This window comes from Taeniopygia guttata, chromosome 3 (assembly GCF_048771995.1).
Source record: "Taeniopygia guttata chromosome 3, bTaeGut7.mat, whole genome shotgun sequence".
Lineage (NCBI taxonomy): Eukaryota > Metazoa > Chordata > Aves > Passeriformes > Estrildidae > Taeniopygia > Taeniopygia guttata.
Window position 1 is genome coordinate 40367179 of NC_133027.1, and position 19277 is coordinate 40386455.

The following is a 19277-nucleotide window of genomic DNA, read 5'->3' on the forward strand; positions in this document are numbered from 1 at the left end:
TGTGCACTGCATGAAAGTGTAGAGTAGACACTGTGGTCTGTGTTGCTATGCATTATTAAATAGGATAACCAAAGATCAGCACTCTTGCCTCAGGAAAACTCGCTTCCCAAAAATAATGATTTACAGATACTCCAGTGCATTTGATCTGCAAAGAGCACTGACAAAACCACCTTCATCATTCTTAAGAGGATGCTTACCAAAAAATTGGTACTCTTCTAAGCAAATAAATCAGACCTGAATATTCCCATGACTTGCTACAATATAAACGAAACAAAATACAACATGCCCCACTGACCATCCACTTCTGCATTTAGTAGACATTCTTGCATAAACCAAACAGTTAGCTAAGTAAATTTCAATGTAGATTGGGTTTAAAATTGAGGTATGCACTAGAGTTGAGCTTTTTCCATGCTGCACTCTGTATAATCAAATCATTAAATATATACAGCCTATTCTGGAGGACAACTCATCCAAAATATTCTCTGCCTCTGTCTCCCTCACTCCTGTCCTGAGCTTAAAAGTACTCTTCCACAGCGTATCAAACTTCTCATGAATGACAAGCTTTCCATAAACCAGCATACATCATTCAAGTGAAAAAATTGACAACACATATCCACAGGCACCATAATAAATGTCCCACTAGACTGAACCTAGATCTCTTTACTCAGATAGCCCTGACTCCAAGTTCTCTTCATTTTCCATGCTATTCTCCTTCCAGACAGTTCTCCATATTTACCCTTTCCCCAAAGTCCCCATTTTTATTGACTCTTATTCAGTATACATATGATCATTCTCAAAACTCTTACTTTTGTCAACATCCCTATCAAACCCGTGTCATCCTTGTGTTCTCTATACTTTTCACATCAGTGTCTTGTTCACAGCATCCCATGCAAGAACACAGGAGCAAGAGTCAGTAGTTCTGGCTACAGGCTTAGCAGATCAGTGAGGATGTGATGAGGTTAATTCTGTTTTATGCTACAATGCATAACTACTCACTGGAAGAAGTAGTCCTGGGCCATCTAACGTGTTTTTGATCCAATGTTTGAGTGATCTTTTACCATGTATGGTTTACCTTTAATCTCACACAACATTTACAACATAGCTTCTTTATTATTGATCTTTCTTATTATAATCATTTTAACCGGAATGCTGCAGAGCACATTGTGCCTCATAATGAAATAAGACAAAGAAGATTTTGAGCTTCAATTCCATGAGAAGCATTGGAAGGATAATAAAAAACCTTGCAGAATCAGAGCGAAGAGAAAAATATAACAAAGTTTTTACTGGAATTGTATTCAGATACAATTTAGTAGATCAAAAACATGGAAGATGACTGTTCAAAACATTGGAGCAAGGGGGGACATTGTCTCTAGTTGTTATTGCAATGCACAGAAGACATTGAACAGGTAGGTTACCTACAGGCAACTTTATTAAACAACACAGACGACGAGAATGTTCCAGCAGGACACATCCTATGCAAGTCCTACCATTGTCATACCACCTATCCTGTACTATATAAAGATGTCCATAGAAGAGCAGGAGAGCTGGTGAGGATCAGCTGAGGGACCTGAGGTTGTTTGGAGAGGAGAAAAGGAGCTGTAGACTTTATATCTCTCTACAGCTACGTGAAAGGCCATGGTAGTGAAGTAAGAGTTGTTCTCTTTTCCCAGGTCACCGCAGATGACATAAGAAAGAACAGCTTCGTGTGGTATCAGGAGAGGTCTAGATTGGATATTAGAAAAAATATCTTCTCCAAAAGGATTGTAAAGAATTGGAACAGACTGGCTGTCACAGCAAGCTTCAAAAAATACAGAATAACATCACCTGAGAAGGCTGCAAGCATCTATCCTTCTTATTCTTTATTTCAACCTTTTATACCACTCCTCGTTCATGCATTGCACCAAAGTGCCCTTTGTTCCCTTTGGTGATTGTTCAGTGCACCTGGGCACTCCATAGCTCATTGCTTTCAATCCTGCTCACCTGCTTTTCACAGCTGTAGCCCATTGGGGATGAACCTTGGCCACATCCCCACTCCCAATTACCACAAACTATGTGCCTACAGCTGCCCAGGAAAATGATCTCTGGAAGTATTTAAGGAATGCAAAGGGACATGATCTTGACAGTCCTAGATTAATGGCTGGATTTGATAATCTTTTTCAGCCTAAATGAATTTTTGAGTCTACTGATGTTAATATATCAATGCTTAAAATCCTCCCATCACACATGATGGAGAATAAAAAGATCTCTTTATTACACTAGCTGCAATAAGCTGTTTCCTAGATATTAACTTCTGCAAATACTCTCTGTTGCAGACTAGGAGAGCATGGCCTGCTGCCCTGCCCATGCAGAAGAACCCTCGTTCCCATGTTCAGGAGGAAGTAGCGCACCTTGAAATTTAGTAGTAAATTGAGTGAAAGGACAATGACAAGAATGAAAGCTCAAAAAAGGAAAAGATTTTCCTTGCCTTGCTTGTCCATGCTACTGTTGCCTATTTCTGAGGTGTCTGTTGGGGGAAATTTTCAGCAGAAATTTTTAGCTTCACAATGCAGTGAAGCTAAATTAGGATGTTGCTGAAATTTATAGTGAAGAGGCCAGTAGGAATGTGAGCTGTCTGGACAGTTAGTGGCATTTATTGTTCCAGCAGCACAGTTTGTCCCCCCAAAAACATAAAAATAATACAGAGAATGTACTGCAATCGTGCTGTTGCATAAGCTTCTGTAGAAGGTATGATTGAGATATCTGCATATCAAGGTTAGTAACCAGCCTTAGAAAGAAGAGCTCCACTCTACTTTCTCCCCAGCTCAAAAAAGACAAAATTAGGTATTTTGAAAAATTGTTCACTCTTAATCTTTCTTGCTTGTAAGTGGATAAATGCAATAATTGCCACAGAACTACTAAATTCTAATACTTGCCGTATTTCATTCTGTTTTCCTTCTGCAGCTTTCTTTTGTGCTGGATTGGAAGTCTAAGAGTCACAGCTTCAACTTACACTCCAGTTACAAAGAGCAGAACATTTATACTATTAATTGTTTTTCTCATTCCAGTGTTCTTAGGAGTTTAGATTGAGTCCTCTGACATTTGCTTGTACATGTCTATCAGAAACCATAAATAAATTCTGAGACCTTCATTATTTCTGACTGCTCTGGATTTGCAATAACAATCCAATACATGACATATTGACTAGGGATGAATTGTCACCATTTCTGACCTCCACAAAGTTATTTCACACAAATTCATTTTTTGCATAAATGTATAGGAAATTCCGCATACTGGTACATAGTCCAGCATGAAGTAAATCCTGAGGGCAGGACCAACACCTTATTGAGAAATTCTCAAATTCTGGGGAGTTGTTTAAAACTGAACTTTCAGTGGAGAGCAGTATTTCTTGTGGACAAAGAAACCTGATCAAATTATTATATACTGGATTACATTTAGGCTTATTTTGCCTAAAGAGTTACTTCAAATTCCACGTGGAGAGGTCAAGGCCAGGTCTTTTCTTTTGGCCATCAGGATCATGTGATTCAAAGGATTTAGTTCTATATGTTTATTTCCTGATTAAAAGTTTGACTTGACTCTGTCATCAGGCTTTGTTTTTCCACATAATTTTGGACTTCTAAATTTCAAAGATCCATCAGAACTGGAGTACTGTGAAATGGAAATGAAGATAAATAACTATGTGTATAAAATCTTGGTCTGTATTCCTAATACACCTTAAAATTTGTATCTGTTGGATTTTAAAATGAAAATGGGAACAAATAGGAAACAACTGTATATTTCTTCCCATTCTTGGTGTAGAATTGATGACCCATTATGAGATATTGTACACAGGTTTTGAAATTTCAGCTGATACACACATTCTTCCCTAGTTCACAATCTGTTCTCTTTTGACTTTTGTCTATTATAAAGGTCAACTTAGTCATTTAGTCCACAAGCTAAGGAAATTAATCGTACCATTAGAAGTAGTAAAATGTGAATGATAGCAGTTTACCTGTATGTCTACTATGTTTTATGCAATGACCTTTCCACATAAGCATCATTTTCATTTTCATATCTTCTACCACTGCTCTCATTCACATGGTGCTGGTGGGTGTTTTTACGTTCTTTTTTTCTTCGTCTTCTTTACAACATCTTTATTTTTTTTATTTTAGGCTTAAAGTACAAATATTAAATTTGTCAGGCTAAAGAAATAATATCATTGGTAACTATGTGTGAGATGCTATAGATCCACTAACACTGGAAATGTTATAGAATGTTTATAATAGAAGCTGTTGGATGGTTTTATGTCAAAGATGTGAAACAGCAATGACACTGAGAAGAAAAACAACTTTTAGAAATTCAGTGAGAGATTCTAAGTAGATCTATAACAAATGAGGCAGAAAGCATCATCTGTCATAAGAAAAAAGTACTGGATAGGACAAGGGTCTTGCCAAGTGCTGATTAAATGTAATATGCTGCGTGCCAATGCACAAATGGGACATGCTTCAGTGAAGAAGATGAACAACAGGTCCTTCACTGCATCAGAAAAGCAGATTATTCTTGCTGAGGTCCATTATCATAAGAGTTGTTAGCGTTTGTGTAACAAAACATTAAGAAGAAAAAAGTAGGCAAATAATACCCTTAGAGGGATGATCCAGATTCCAAATGTTCTAAAAGACTAAAAGCTCTGAATTACTTGCATTCACTGAAAACAATCTCTTTTTTAGTCCCACTTAATAAGAAGTCAGCAAGCCTAGATATGTCTGGGAAGTGTCATGAAAGATGCTAAATAAAAGGTTCAACCATGAACCATGTCCATCACAAACTGAAGGTCAGTTTGAAGTAATGTTTCATTTTATCCATTCCTACTGAAGAAAAATTATTTTTTATCCAGGATAAATTTGACATTGATTATCTAGTGCTACAAAAGAAAGAGTTGAAAGCAGCCAAACCAAAAGAAATATCCACACAGTTTTACAAGGAGCTGCTTTACAGACAGGAGTTGATATTAAAGTACAGATAAGTTTTGTTATTCTCTACCTTCAGTTCTGAATCAGCACTCAATATTCTTGCTGAAGGATTAATCAAATTCATTAGCTAGGACTGGAAAATTGATAATATTATTTTGTCATGACAGCTTCTACAGTCACTTATGAATAAAGTCATCCATGAAAACATCTGACATTTATCCAGAAGTTAATAACTATCACTGTGAAATTCATTGAATACTAAAAGAGATGGAAGAGAGTGCTATTCATTGTACTGCAGCCTGAAATACCATTAATTAATTTTATGAGTTTAAACAGAGATTAAGAAGCATCATAGTGTTGTTTTTCCCAAACTAGTCTCCAGTGTTGTAGAAAGCCTGTAATGCTTGCAATACAGATCTAGAAAGATCTAGAATCCCAGAATATCTCTAATTAGAAGGGATCTATATAGATCATCAAGTCCAACTCCCTGTTTCTCACCTAAAACTAAACCCTATGACTAAGAGCACTGTCCAGACACTCAATCCCATTACCTCTTGTCCTATCTCTGATCACCAGAGCAAGGAGCTCAGCACACCTCTGCTCCACTTGCCTGTTTGACAAAGTTAGTAACTGCAATCAGGTCCACCCTCAAACATCTTTTTCTCAGGCTGAATAAACCAAATTACTTCTGTCACTCCTCTTAAATCTTGTCCTCAAGACCTTTCACTATCTATGTTGCCCTCCTTTGGAAACACTCAAATAATTTGGTGTTTTCCTTATATTGAAGAACCCAAAATTACAGACAGTATCTGAGGCAGGGCTGCACCAGAGGAGTGTAGAGTGTGGAGAGAGTGGAGGGAGACAATACCCCAACTATAGTTCATGGATCACAGAAGAAGTATCTGTTCAGATATTTCCTTGCTTCTATCGAAAATAATCCAGGCTGGATTATATTTTACATTTTGATCTATGGTGTTGTCTCAGTTAGACAAGATAGAACAGACTACCTGCCTGCTTTCAGTATCCCAGCACCAAAGATGTCTTTTATCCTTCTCCACTATGAGCCAAAGCTACACAATGCAACTGTATGTTTGACATAGACAACAATGAAGAAATAGCATGAGACCTCTAGAATACATCTTCATTCTCCACGCTTCATACTCAGAATTAATAGCTTTTACAATATCTGTAGTTTCATATCTGAGATGTTACTTTTTGAAACCTGTGCTAAGAATCTAGTTGAATTATCTACTCAAGGACAGTGGGTAGATGTATCAATGCTGAAGTTAGGCTTCATAAATTCATACATGGGGAACATCTCTAGATGTATGGAAATAATTTTTTCCTTGGTTACAAGATGATTACCTTGCTGATGGATTTCACTTGGAAACGGCATTTCAATTCATCAGCAGTGATGATATATGAAAAACAAATGTCAGTGTTGTAATTTAAAATTGTTTATTTTCATGATTCATACGAATTTCTGTGATTGTATGAACTACCAACAAGACAAAACATTCCAGTCTTCTTACATTTGTTTCAGGCTGGGGTTAGAGTAGCCTTGAGAGAGCAAGGCTGATTATCCTATTGCATCTCTCAGCTGCATTGGATTTTGCATGTAAGTTAAACTAACCATAATACATATCCAGTGATAATGTAATAGTTCCTTATACCTGCTGTTCCATTTCCTAAATATAGGTGTGTCTCAATTTAACTGAGATATTCAAGCTTTTTGTGTGAATCTCAGTGTTTCCATGAAACACTTAATACTGATGCTCAGATTCTGGGAGACATGAGAATATTCATTTCACAGCTATTGATGGCTACACAATATCAACATGCCACCTGATATGTGATTCTCCATATAAATCAAGAGAGAAAGATGATAAAATATTTTTATTTTAATTCAGATCTTCAGATGCTTAGTGTTTAAAAAACAAGACAGATATTGAAGCCTCGCTTGAGATGTTTTAGGTTAACTTGTTGATGTTAAGAAGTGTGTATCTGAACAGAGCTCTCAGGACTGCATATTTCTCTATGTGTTTCTGCGGACTATTGACGAAAATGTGGAAATGTTCCCTGCTGTAGACTTCTCCAGTGATTCCTGATTCATAAATGACAGCCGAGTATTAAAGTTAGAACACAAAGGAAAGCCAACTACTTGTATCTTCTATGTAGCGAGGTCGAAACTTTAAAGGGTAGCCTCAAAGTTTTCTAAACCTTTTGGACTCTGGTTTGTTTCTAATATTTATGACCAGTACACATTCCTAATTATCTGTCCATTGACTTTCGGCCTTCAATAACATCTCCAGTCAAGCAAATTTTCCCAAGCCTTTTGCTATGTGATACCACAACAGTAAGACTGAGAAAATAAAATATACATTTGGATTTTTTGCTTACAACAGAGTTTTTAGATTCTAATGTAGTTATAAAATGGGAAAAAAATCAGTGATAAATCATGCCTTATAAATTTTGGTACTACCATGAAGCCTAAAGCAAGACAAAAAACCAATGCATTACTGTAGATTTTTTTTGGGGGGATAGACATTAGAGATTAAATTACTGTATTAAATAAAAAGTATTCAGGCTGTGGACAGATTCAGTCAGGGAAGAAGACTGACACAGGGAGCAGCTGCAGCAGAAATAGTAAAAGAAAATCTGAACAAGGAAATGCTACTGAGAATCACTCTGTCTTAATTACTAAGAGAATCGATCCTTTTCCCCTGTAATTCTGTGGAATATCAGTTTTAGAAGAGTTGTTTGAAATCTTCAGGAAAAAAGATGGAAGTAATCGATACACAAAATATGTTTTTTTTTCTTCTTTAATATTATGTAAAATGGAAATACCAGTATTTTCATTCTAGTATTAGACATTGATTTAGTGACACAAAGGGAGCCAGCAGAGAAACACGTCTGTAGTTTCTAAAGGTTCAGATATAGCCAATAAGTGGTTATGTCTGAGGGACTATCAAACCGACATTATTGCCAGAGCTACAGGTGATCTGAGCAGAGGTTCCAGAGAACTTGAACTAAGAGAATACTGTAACCTGAGCAAACTGCTAATGTACAGAGCCAGACAAAAAGTATATGGGGTAAAAAGAACAAATGCACTTACATATTTTCCCTGGATTTCTTTACAGAATCACAGAATCACAGACTGGTTTAAGCTGGAGGGATGCTCTGGAGACACCCATGTCCAGCTCCTCTGTGCAGGCAGGGACACATTGAATCAGTTGCTCATGACCACACCCAGAGAGTTTTTCAGTATCTCCAAGAATGGAGACTCCACAACTTCTCCAGCCAACCTGTACCACCAGTTCTCAGTCATCCTAATAGTGGCAAGAGTGTTTCCGAATGTTCAGAGGGAACCTCTTGAGTTTCCATTTGTGCCTGCTGCCTTTGGCCCTGTCACTGGGTACCACTGGAAAGGGCCTGTCCTTCATGCTCCTTCCCATCAGATGGTTGTGTGTATGGATGGGATCCCCCTGGTTTTTCTCTTCTCCATACTGAGCAGTTCCAGCTCTCAGCCTTTACTCACAGGTGAGATGCTCCAGTGCCATCATGGTCTAACTGGCCTTTCACTGGACTAAGTCCAGTAAGACTGTATGTCTTTTGTACTGGGGAGCCAGGACTGGATGCTGAAGTGTATATTTCATATAAAATGCAAACTTTTGAGCTCAGTATACTTGATAAAATTAGTAGCAGGATTCTCCAGATAGGGCATTCCTTCAAAGCATTTCCTTTGTTAGGTTTGGACTACAATACAAAAAGATGAACAGGTTTCCCAGACTTTGGGTTCCATGGTTTTAATAATGCCATCCGAGTAGCAGGAGAGATTTTTGAAATTTTTCGTGCATCTGGGGAAAGTACATAGCTTGATAAATAAATAAAATTTTGTGTTGTTGTTTTCCTTGATGTGCAAAGTTCACAGGTGTTCATTTCAAACAGAAAACTGGCATCATGATTAAAGCACAATGTGTGCTCTTTTATTTGGCTAGAGATAGAAATGCAGGGGAATGGTGTCACACAATGATATAAATATTGCAGAATTAGTTATCTGAGAATTCTTTAGAAGGCTGGCATTATGTGTGTATTGGGGATTTTCAAAAGGAATACAAGCTGGAGGAAACATTTGTTGATGCTCTCATTCTGCTGTCATTATTGCCTCAGTAAAACTCTCACTGGCTGATGAACAAGTGCATAAGGTAATGAATGCTTCTGGAAGTCACAACTACAGGCATGTACTACTGCAAATACTTTGTGAACTATGAATTTCAAATAAAAATAAAGTATCTTGTTTTATCAGAGCAAATAAAGAGAATAATTTTCATTTTCAAAGCATTCAGGATGTACCCTCAGACCCTAATGGCTCCACATGAGATTAGAATTTTTGAGACAGAAATTTTCAAATGACAAATTTTGTGTGGGAGGTTGGAGCAGAACACTGAGTGGCTATTAAGGTGTCCCAAGACATTTTAATAGAGAGAAAGTATAAATTTTACAGAATTTAATTTTTGTTCCCAGTAGATATATATTTTCCAGAGACAGAACACCTTCTAAAGATCAAAGAATGAAAAGAACATACAGAAAATCAGCTTCATTAGCAAAAAAAAGTCCTACAATATTTCCTAGAAAGTCCTGTTGGTGGATAAATGCCAATGGCAGGGATTACTCCTCACTTCAAGCAAAAACCAAATTTAGGATAAAGACGTTATGTGTTATGATGCACCTGTGTTTACCTGAACATGATTAAAAAAAACATGTATTCATCATCATCTGGATGGGTTTGTTGAAATATGATTGCAATATTTTGCAGAACCAACATACCAGTTTTGCTGGTAATATAATACTTGCATTGCAGACTATATAAATGTATAGTCTTTCCTTTGATCAGTAAGGTATGGTAACATAGCTGCACAGAAACACAAGCATCGCCTTACATTACACAGTTCATCTAATCTGCAGCTGAGGCTCAGAGACTCACAGATGTTCAAGCACATAAGGTGGGAGTGAGCCTGCCTGAATCTTGTGTGTCCCACTGTGCTTGAGTTTCACAGAATCATAGAACAGCCTGGGTTGGAAGGGATGAAAGATCATCCTGGAAGAGTATCCTTCTTCCTCCTGTGTATCACTAGATCACCCCTCTGATTAACCTTTTCTTTCAAGGTAGTCTGTAGTCAGTCATGGGCCCGGGACTTCAAAGGCTTCTTTAACTAACTTGTTTACTCAGTCAGGATATTTAAACATGAAAGTGTCAGCGACACTTCTATTCTGGCTTCCTTTCAGCATTCTTTTTGATTCCTGTCATATTCATTGGGGTTCAAATATGAAAATGAGATCGCAAGAGAACTTGTTAATAATTTTGCCAGCTGTAGCTGGCAACACATACTCAGCCAACCCAGGAGAAATTATTTGTTTTATAATCCATGAATAAAAGTCTCCTTTTAGAAATATTTTTGTCTTATTTTCTCAGGCATTAGATGCAAGATTTACCTATGATATCAGAATGACAGTGAATTAACATGAAAATAAGACTGCTGTGGTATTTCTATACTGTCTGGTCACTGCCTCTCCAAGAAGAAATATAAACAGCACGCAACACTCTGACTGCATTGGCAGACACTCACTCAAGCTACTCAAACTCTGAGAGGGCATGAAAACTGTTGAAGTATTGTTTGTGTTTACTTTGAAATTACTTACAATACAGTGCATCTTTAGAAACAGTTATTTAGTTGGCAACTTGGAAAAGGCTTTGAAAACGTGTATCTTTATTAAAATCAGGCCTTTTTTAAATTCTCTTTTTCTGCTGTTTCAGTCGAGGTTTAGATGGCTCATATTTACTGCTCTCTTTGAGAAACAGTATAGAGAGCTTCAACATTGTGCTGCTAGTTTTTCATTTAAAAAGCACTAAAGCTTCTTCCTGATGTTATTTAACTTCTCTGGTTGTAGTGCATTCACCTAGATGATCTTTTCAGATCACCTCTTTCCATCAGAGAATGAAAGTAACCTTTCCTATAATTGTTTTTTCAAGGAAAAGTGAAGCCCATTACTCAGTGGATAATAAATGATGGTAATCATCAGATTCCTCCCATAATGCATAGCAGCCTCTTTTCAAACAAGAAAAAAAAATAATAATTCAGGAAAAATAATTAGAAATTAAATTGCTTCTGAGCATTTCTCTTTCAATGAAAACCTCCCTCACCCTTAGTTTTCCACTGGACATATCTAATCTAATCATCAGCTGTCACTAAGTAATTGAATATCCTTGAGTTTGAACTGTTACAAGGACAATGATATATGTCTGTTCCTGTTACTTTTGACTTCTCAAAGAGATGGCTTATATGTAATTGCCCCAAATACCCAGGTGGTTGAGCATTCAAGCTCACTTTTTCCTGCCAGCTATATATATGCATATAAACACTCACATTAACACATTGAAATCAATGAGAGCAGAACATACTCTATTTTATGATATTTGAATATATGTATGTATAATGTATGTAGCATTTTCTATTCTGTTTTGACATATATTTACCTCTTTTGGATAACTCATTGTGATGGTTTGACCCTGGCTGGATGAAAAGTGCCCATCAAAGCTACTCTATCACTCCTCTCCTAAGCTGGACAGGGAAGAAAAAACATAACAAAAGGCTCATGGGGCAAGATAAAGACAGGGAGTGATCAGTGAGCAATTTCCATCCTGGGCAAACAACAGCTCACTTGGGAAAAAAATAATTTAACTTATTATCAAACAAATCAGAGTAGGGTAATGAGAAACAACAGACCTCATGAGGCTGTTTTTAACTAGTTAGTTCCAGGCAGAGATGCATTCAGCATATTGGTAGGTTGGAGGTGGTCATCTATCCCTAAACCTTTTTTTTTTTTTTTTTTTTTTAAATTCTGAAATTCTGATACACAAATAAAATGTGATTAATTTCTCACTGGCACAATTAGTAGTTATAGGGTTGAGAAAATATTCTTCCTAGGATCTACTTCTTAGTGCTAAAATACATAATGGCATTTAATTGACCTAATGCCCTAAGCCGCAGATTCAATATGTTTCTACATGTAAATTTCGTGTGCCAAAACTCATGCTATTCCAGTTCCTGTATTACAAGGACAAAAATTAACATGCTGATTAAAGAGACAACCCAGATTTGCAAATTTAAGAAGTTCGGTGATAGCATGACAGTATGGGTACAATTTTTGCCCAATAGCATATCAGAGAGAAGTGTCCCTGTGCATGGTACATATGGTTACATAGGGAAAATGGAGACACATTGCTGAGAGAGGAGGAGGAAACTAGTCAGGTGAAAGTGAAACACAGGCTATGGAAGAAAACTGCTGTGATACAAGAAAACTTTTGTTCATCTAGTTAGCCTAATCACTGCACTGTAATCACTAGCAACCTGGATCTTCTATTTCCAAATTCTAACTCCTAATGTTTAAATTCTCTAAGCTACTACAAAAAAATCTGAACATAGTGAGTTGCAGATAAAGGGAAAAAAATTGGCAGGTTATTTAAAGATAGACAAATAATAAATTGCTTAATAGAGTCCTGACTCTCTTCTTCGACAGACATGACATTTTAGGCACCTAGGGACAAGCCAGACTACTCATGACTTCACTCATGAGCAATGTTATCCTCTGATGCTGCTGCTCACATTTTATATAATATCTTGATGACTCATCGGTGAGCCAAAAAAAATTACTGTCTTCTGCAGCCTGGAATTTAGGCACAAATGTTCCATCTACACCTTATGTGCATAAATCTGTCCTCTATGGGATACATCCCCTGCAGAGGTAGGGAATTTTCAATCTTATCAGTGCTTTTTCAGGCATTTTTATTTTAACACCAACATAGTAGACCTTATTTTGTTTATTCTTACTGCCTGTTTAACTTTGCAATGTTACTTTTACCAGCTTGTGCTGACAGTCTTTAAATCATTGTCGCTTTCCATTAAATCAGATTTCCATGATGTAAGGCAAGATCCTGGATCAAGATGCCACCTGATATGCCTTTCAGCATTCCAACAAATTATTGAGGCCACTTGCATGCTGAAAGTAATCTAAATGAGCAACCGTAGGAACAAAGTTAAAATTTTATCCAAGGTTCAACAAACAGAAAATAGGGGGATGCTATTAAGGGATGTATGTAACGTTAATTACATTCACATTGTGAGGTCAAATGAATCCTTCTACGCATTTTTTTTGACTCCTTTCCATCTATGAATTTAGTTGTCCAATAAACACATGCACATTGTGACTGCTTGTGCAAGGCCTGAAATAAGAAATTTGATATTTAGATATATTTGCATTGAAAGAAACATATTTAAAGTCATGTAAGCTGCATGCAGACCCAGAGAGGAATAGCAAAACAATTTTGTGCATTTTGTGTTGAAAGCAGGGAGGTTAATTTATGCAAGTGTGCAAAGTTTAGCCAGTAAGTTTATTCCAGGAAATTCCCTGAAGATTAGAATCTGAAAATATCTTTTTGGTCATGTTAAATTTAAAATAGGCACCTATAATTTTTGAAAGATATGATTGCACAAATTTTTTTGCTAACTAAACTGAAAGTTTTATTTATCAGTATGTTTAGCCACACTGCAGTATATGCCTTAAGGATTTGAACTAAATACTGGAGTTATTATTATCTTATTTAGTCTGCAGTACAATGTACAATTACTTGTTTGAAAATTGTTGCAATAAGAAAGAAAAAGGTAAAACTTAGAGCAATGACTTTGGCCTCATTTTCAGATAACTGTAGAGCAACTGTCTTGTGGTGCATAGAATTTGGTAAGGAGATGCTTCAACTCTACTTTTATTTATGAGTGCAATCATCACTCAACAGTGATAAAAATTTTTGGGATTTCTTTTCAAACCATTGGGGTAAATTCCCTTTCTATAGTTTTTCAGAGTGTGTATTTCATTCCAAGATCAGCATACCTTAGTGTTGAAAGTCAAGGGATGAATTTGCCCTGAAGGTTTTACTTTCATCCACAGAGGCAAAAAGGGAGTATCAGCTCTATCCCTGTAAGGCCAAAATCTGCACGTAATCTCTTGCACATGATGGAAGCAGCATGTGAGAAAAACAAGTTGAAGCCCTCTCCCAGCTTTACCAGGAAAGAAGAATCGCAGTAAGTCAAGCCCTGTTACCTGTACTGAAGACAGGCATTTATCAGTTGAAGACAGCATTGACATTCCATGCCAGGTGGAAAACAGACTTATTGAAGATAATATTAATCACTGAGCATCAGACTGGGCACTTGTTTATGCATCTGTAAAATTCTTCTCATAGGGAGGCTCTGTTTACTTGGTAAAATAGATGCATTGTGTCAAAGGAATCAGTTTAGTGTTTACTAAGTATCCAATCTTCACTGGCGACAGGTTTATTTTATATTTCTAAATGTCTTTCCTCATGCTATAGAAACATCAACTACCAGTACATGTTATGGCTCTGGATCTCACCTAAAACTGTGATCTGTAGTACTAACTCTGTACAAATAAAAATACATTACTGTGTTTTAATTAAAAAAAAAACCCAAAACCCAAAAAGCTACTTTGAACTGAATTTCAGTGGCAACTCAGCACTAAATTCTCATATATATATTAAAGCGTTCATATTATGTATTTTAATGGAAATTTAATATTATATCTCCTACTATTTTGATGTTTCTGCTCAGGGATGGACTGCAACAGAAGTGCTGAAGAATGGAGTGACTGATGTATAAGAAAAGTGACACATGCTGGAAGGCCTAAAAAAAAAATATCTAGCACAGAGTCCAACTTTGACCTTGATGATTTTTGACCATCCTCATCTGAATCAGCATTTGCTCAACAATCTCTAGTGGTGTAATGCCTTTTAATTCTGGCTGAATCTTTCAATAATCCCTTGAATATTGAAGAGTTTAACTGAGAAAGTTTAATCAGTACAAAGATTTATTGCATTAATGATGTAGGTTATCAACTGATATCCTAATTGCCTGAAATATTTATCTACCCCAGAACCATGTAAAAGTTTTTTCATTCCCACAATTATTCATTTTTTTTCTAATGCTTAGACAGAGTAATGATTCATTTGGAAGAGATCCAAGACAAACATTATTTAAATCACTTGATCCGTTTACTAATTTGTTGAAAAATTAACAAGAGCATTGTTAATTTTAATGCATATTTTTTTTTTTTAGTAGCATGGGTTGAGTTAGGGAACTTTTCTTAAAGCGTGACTACATAAGAATGCCAAGAAATAAATTTTACAGTAGAAGGAGAAAAACAGTAAGGAATGTGGTCTGTGTGAAAATTATTTTTTCTAGGGAGTTGACTGAAAGAAAAGATCTGATCACATAAGCATTTTTATCCCTTAAAATAAAAACTAAAGAAAAAATGACTGTAAAAAATTAAAACTGGAATGTTTCTTCAAGTGATTCTAAGACCAAATATTTCAATTTAGTTTCAGGTAAGTTTAGCAAAGGAAAGAAATGGAAATGAAGAGATACATTTGGCAAACTCTCCCAAAAACAGACATGATAAGAGACAATCCCTCATTTTTTACTCAAGAGTACTCACCTAAAGCAGATATAGCTCAAATTTATTTCTCTCCTCTGCCTCAGGGAATATAACTTTCCATGCAGGGTGCCTCAGCTGCTAAGGCACTGAGCTCAGTAGACTACTCTCCATCTTTTACTCTCAGGCTGGTCAATTTATTCTAAAGTATTTACAATTTATTTTGATCAGTGACTGGAAACTAAGTGTTCTCACTTGCTATCTCTTTACTTAAATCCCTTGAGTAGCATCCCAGACAGCTCTTCTGATTCTTTTTCTCTCTAACTGAATTAATCTTCAATTATTCCATGCAAGGTAGAACAGTACAAGAATAAGAAATGAACTTGCCATGGCTCGGTCACTAATATGTGATAATTTAGTTCAAATGCGTCTCAGCTGTAAACATAGAAGGACTTTGGCTCAAGGGTGGTCAGTTTTTATGAGAACCTTCTATCACTGGTTTAGGAGATGTGCAAAGGAGTAGAGATTCCCTCAGTCTCTCCTGTTGGAGGGTTGTCAAAGGTAGACTTTAGTTGCAAGATAACTTACCACTGGATTCTTGATTTGATTTTTTTTTTTCCCAAAGGGTTTACAACTTTCTTGTTATTTAAAACATACAAAGAAGACAGATTTTATAAATCTGTCCATAGACAGAAGTACCACCATGGTGCAGATGGAAGATAGATTTTCTCTGTGGCAGGCAACCTTTTATTATTTATTTGAAATAATCTGGACAAAGTACATTTCCATATCTATATTAACACATTTCCATATTTTAAGTTTTGTGCTTCCTGAGCACCTATACCTGAAAACAAAAATATTAGATTCAGTTAAAGACCGAACAGTCTAGACCACAATTTTTTGACTTAAAACCAAGCCACATTTTATTTACAGTGTGATTATATCTCATAAAATAATGTCAGTTTTAGGAAATGACAGCTGTATCAGTCAGGGCTTGTCTCTCTCTCTCTCTCTCTCTTTCTCTCTCTCACACACACACATTAAAAGTAGGGTAACCAGAACATCTCTCATTGTGGTACATTCATTCATACATGCATCTAATAATGAAGTGATTCTTTCTTTGAATCTTGGTGACACTGTATTAATTCCATCAAATAGTGCCTCCATGTTCAAAGCCACTTGTTGTGATTTTCTGAAAATTTAGGACAGGAAGACAGACTGTAAACAGCTGACTCTGAGTTGAAATGTCATTTTGGCATACACAGCTTAAAAGACCCTGTTTGAAGAAATTACATTATGGAAAAGCAAGCTCTTTAGGCCAGCAGCAAATCCAGAAAACTGTTGTTTCCACATATACTTAATGTAGCACATCCTTCATGATGTGACAGATTACAGTAACTGCAGGGATTGGGTTTTGTTTCTGGGGTAGTTTTTTGGAGAGTGTGGCGCCCAGCTTATCAGATCTATAACAACAATACAATTGCTGGCTCTTAGTTGGGGATTTCAGGCTGAAATTACTCAGGGTCTTCAGAAAAAAAAAAAATAAATAAAGGACAGTATCTCTATTTCTCTATTCCCTAGACTTTCAGCAAATTACCCTGGGAAACTATATGTGTTCAAAAACAGAGCTGGGAAACAAAAGGTTTCCCTCTTTATTTGTAACTTGAGCTTGCACTGCTGGAACAGTAACTTTCTCTCCCTTCCAAGGCAATCACAAGGGCAGATTAATTATTCTAGTTCCGGGCTTCAGATTTTTAACATTTAATAGTGCCGCATAATTAATGCAGGTGGTATTTACACATCATTAGATTTTATAAAGGTTTTACCTTTCTCTTGAAGTTACCATCCAGCTTATTTGTATGAATTAATGAATTATACCCCATCTCCCCCCCCTCCCCCCCCCGCTTCACTTCTGGGTTTCCTTATCCTGTTTAGCCTTGTAAAACCATTCTCTGCAGAACACTTAGCATTATTTATTAACTCATGCTTTTTCTTTCTCCCTCACTCAAAGTTTAACTTTTAGATCTCACAAAGGGCTTGGTAGCCTCCTCACAAATTCCTTTCTTGTATTTTCACACTCCAACCCTCCCACATTCCCTGCCCCTGCCCCTCAACACATATTTTCCAGAGAAACTTTGAAAATTTGAGTCACAGAATCTGCTGAGACCTCAAGCAATCCCCTGGTCCTTGTACTACCCTCTTGTTAAGAAAGATCCAAATAGCTCAGATAAATGCTTTTGTCAAACATTGAACTGTCAAAATGAGTAAGGCTGCAAGCATCCATGACAGAAAAAAAGGATATTTCAGTGAAGACATTTTGAGCTGAAAAAAGCTCACAAAGGCATTTTCTGTACTTGACAAGGTCTGTAGAAACAAACTGATTATTCTCAACCTTTTGCTAGGATTTGTTCCAGCTATCTTGGATGTTTGTTGGGAACTAGTGGTAGTAAAAGTGAATCTAAATATGTCAAAATTCTTCACAGGGATTGGATGCACTGGTGAAGAACAATCTGTTAAAAAGAGCAATAAAATTGTCTATCTCCCAGAAGATGCCTAGAAGGAATTTCTGATGGACAGGATATTTTCTCAGTCCACCACAGCAGCTCTGTGACCCCTCCTGAGACATCATTCTTTTTTTGCAATCTAACAAACATAAGCTGAATGTGTTCACCATCAAGACCCTTTGCAGATATCTTCACTTTACCTATGAAGCCTTAACGCATTGCTGAAATGTTAGGTCTCACTTCCCAACAGTTTGAGAAGTCAGCTTCAGTAGCATTTGGTTTAAAAAAAAACCCAAACCAAGAAAACCCTTACAAACTTTGATCATTTTATCCAAACTCATACCTCAGATTACTTCTCATAACATCAGCAAAGCTGTTTATTATCCTTTTTTGTCACAGTGACTGCAAGTTTAACAATACTGAAATTGCTATCCTTGATTTTGAGAGCAAAGCTTGCATCCTGAGTTATTTGTTGTTTTTTAAATTCCTCTTTTTTAGTGCCTAGTTCATCTGTTGCCCTGACCTTACACATACTTAGAAAACTGTTGAAGGTAGGGACTGTACCTTTTTTTCCTACAGTATCAAGACATAATTAAAGTCATGATCTATGACTACTTCTGGCTTAGCAAGCTCTCCTAGAGTCTAGATAAAAATCTAACTCTAGATCCACTTATTCATACCTATCTAGGTATCTGTTTATATGCATCTATTACACATCTAATGAGTCCATGTTAACATTAATATCAATACTTAAAATTATTAGGAAAGACAAGCAAGGTGACAGGGCTTTCAAATTCCACAGAAAACCAATAATTTTGATCAGGATTATTATTGAAGGAAAAGGCAGATGACTCAGCTTCTTAATATCTCAATTAGAGCAAAGAAAATGCAAGTAAAAAAGAAAAATTACGGCCTCATCTTGATTCATTTGATAATTCTATGTCCATATTCATACAACAAATGCCAGAGAGTAGAAACTTCTGCAGCAGAAGCTTAACTCATTTCTTTTACTTAGCACAGCACTGACTAATGAAAACTTTTATATCTAGTCTCCACAGAGTTTCCAGTACTTTAACAGTGCTGCTTGCATGAGTTATAAAATGCTCAAATGGATCTACAGAACTAGACATCTTTTCCAGTGTGAGAGGTGTTGTAGAGAGTAAAATAAAACTAATTTTGGGAAATACCGATATACTGGAAGCATTGTCTTCAGGTGGAAAGGAAACCTAGTTAGTCCTGACCCAGCCTAGTCAAACAGGGACATCGAGGCCTTTGAGAAAATGACATAATATCTTCTTGAGCATTGACTTACAAGATCAGAAAT

At 36.5% G+C, this 19277-nt stretch overlaps 1 protein-coding gene and 1 long non-coding RNA gene across 5 annotated transcripts in view; both read left to right on the forward strand.

Moving 5' to 3' along the window:
* The window catches only part of MANEA (mannosidase endo-alpha), a 55780-nt gene extending 46297 nt beyond the window's left edge, over positions 1-9483 (forward strand). For 2 of the 4 annotated variants that reach the window (XM_072926667.1, XM_072926670.1), the window contains one exon: positions 1671-3130. Coding sequence is in view for 2 of the 4 variants with exons in the window: in XM_072926670.1 (XP_072782771.1) it covers positions 1671-1684 (14 nt within the window). In the remaining 2 variants the exon portion in view is untranslated. Of the gene's footprint in view, positions 1-1670; positions 3131-8086 lie in introns of those variants that run through there. The other 2 variants (XM_072926668.1, XM_072926669.1) reach the window with 2 other exon arrangements.
* A 2420-nt stretch (positions 9484-11903) lies between these two features.
* Positions 11904-17247, forward strand: LOC121469689 (uncharacterized). Its single transcript, XR_005979816.2, has 3 exons — positions 11904-12749; positions 13950-14083; positions 14630-17247. It is a non-coding gene; the product is annotated as an uncharacterized lncRNA (long non-coding RNA).
* The last annotated feature ends 2030 nt before the right edge of the window (positions 17248-19277 follow it).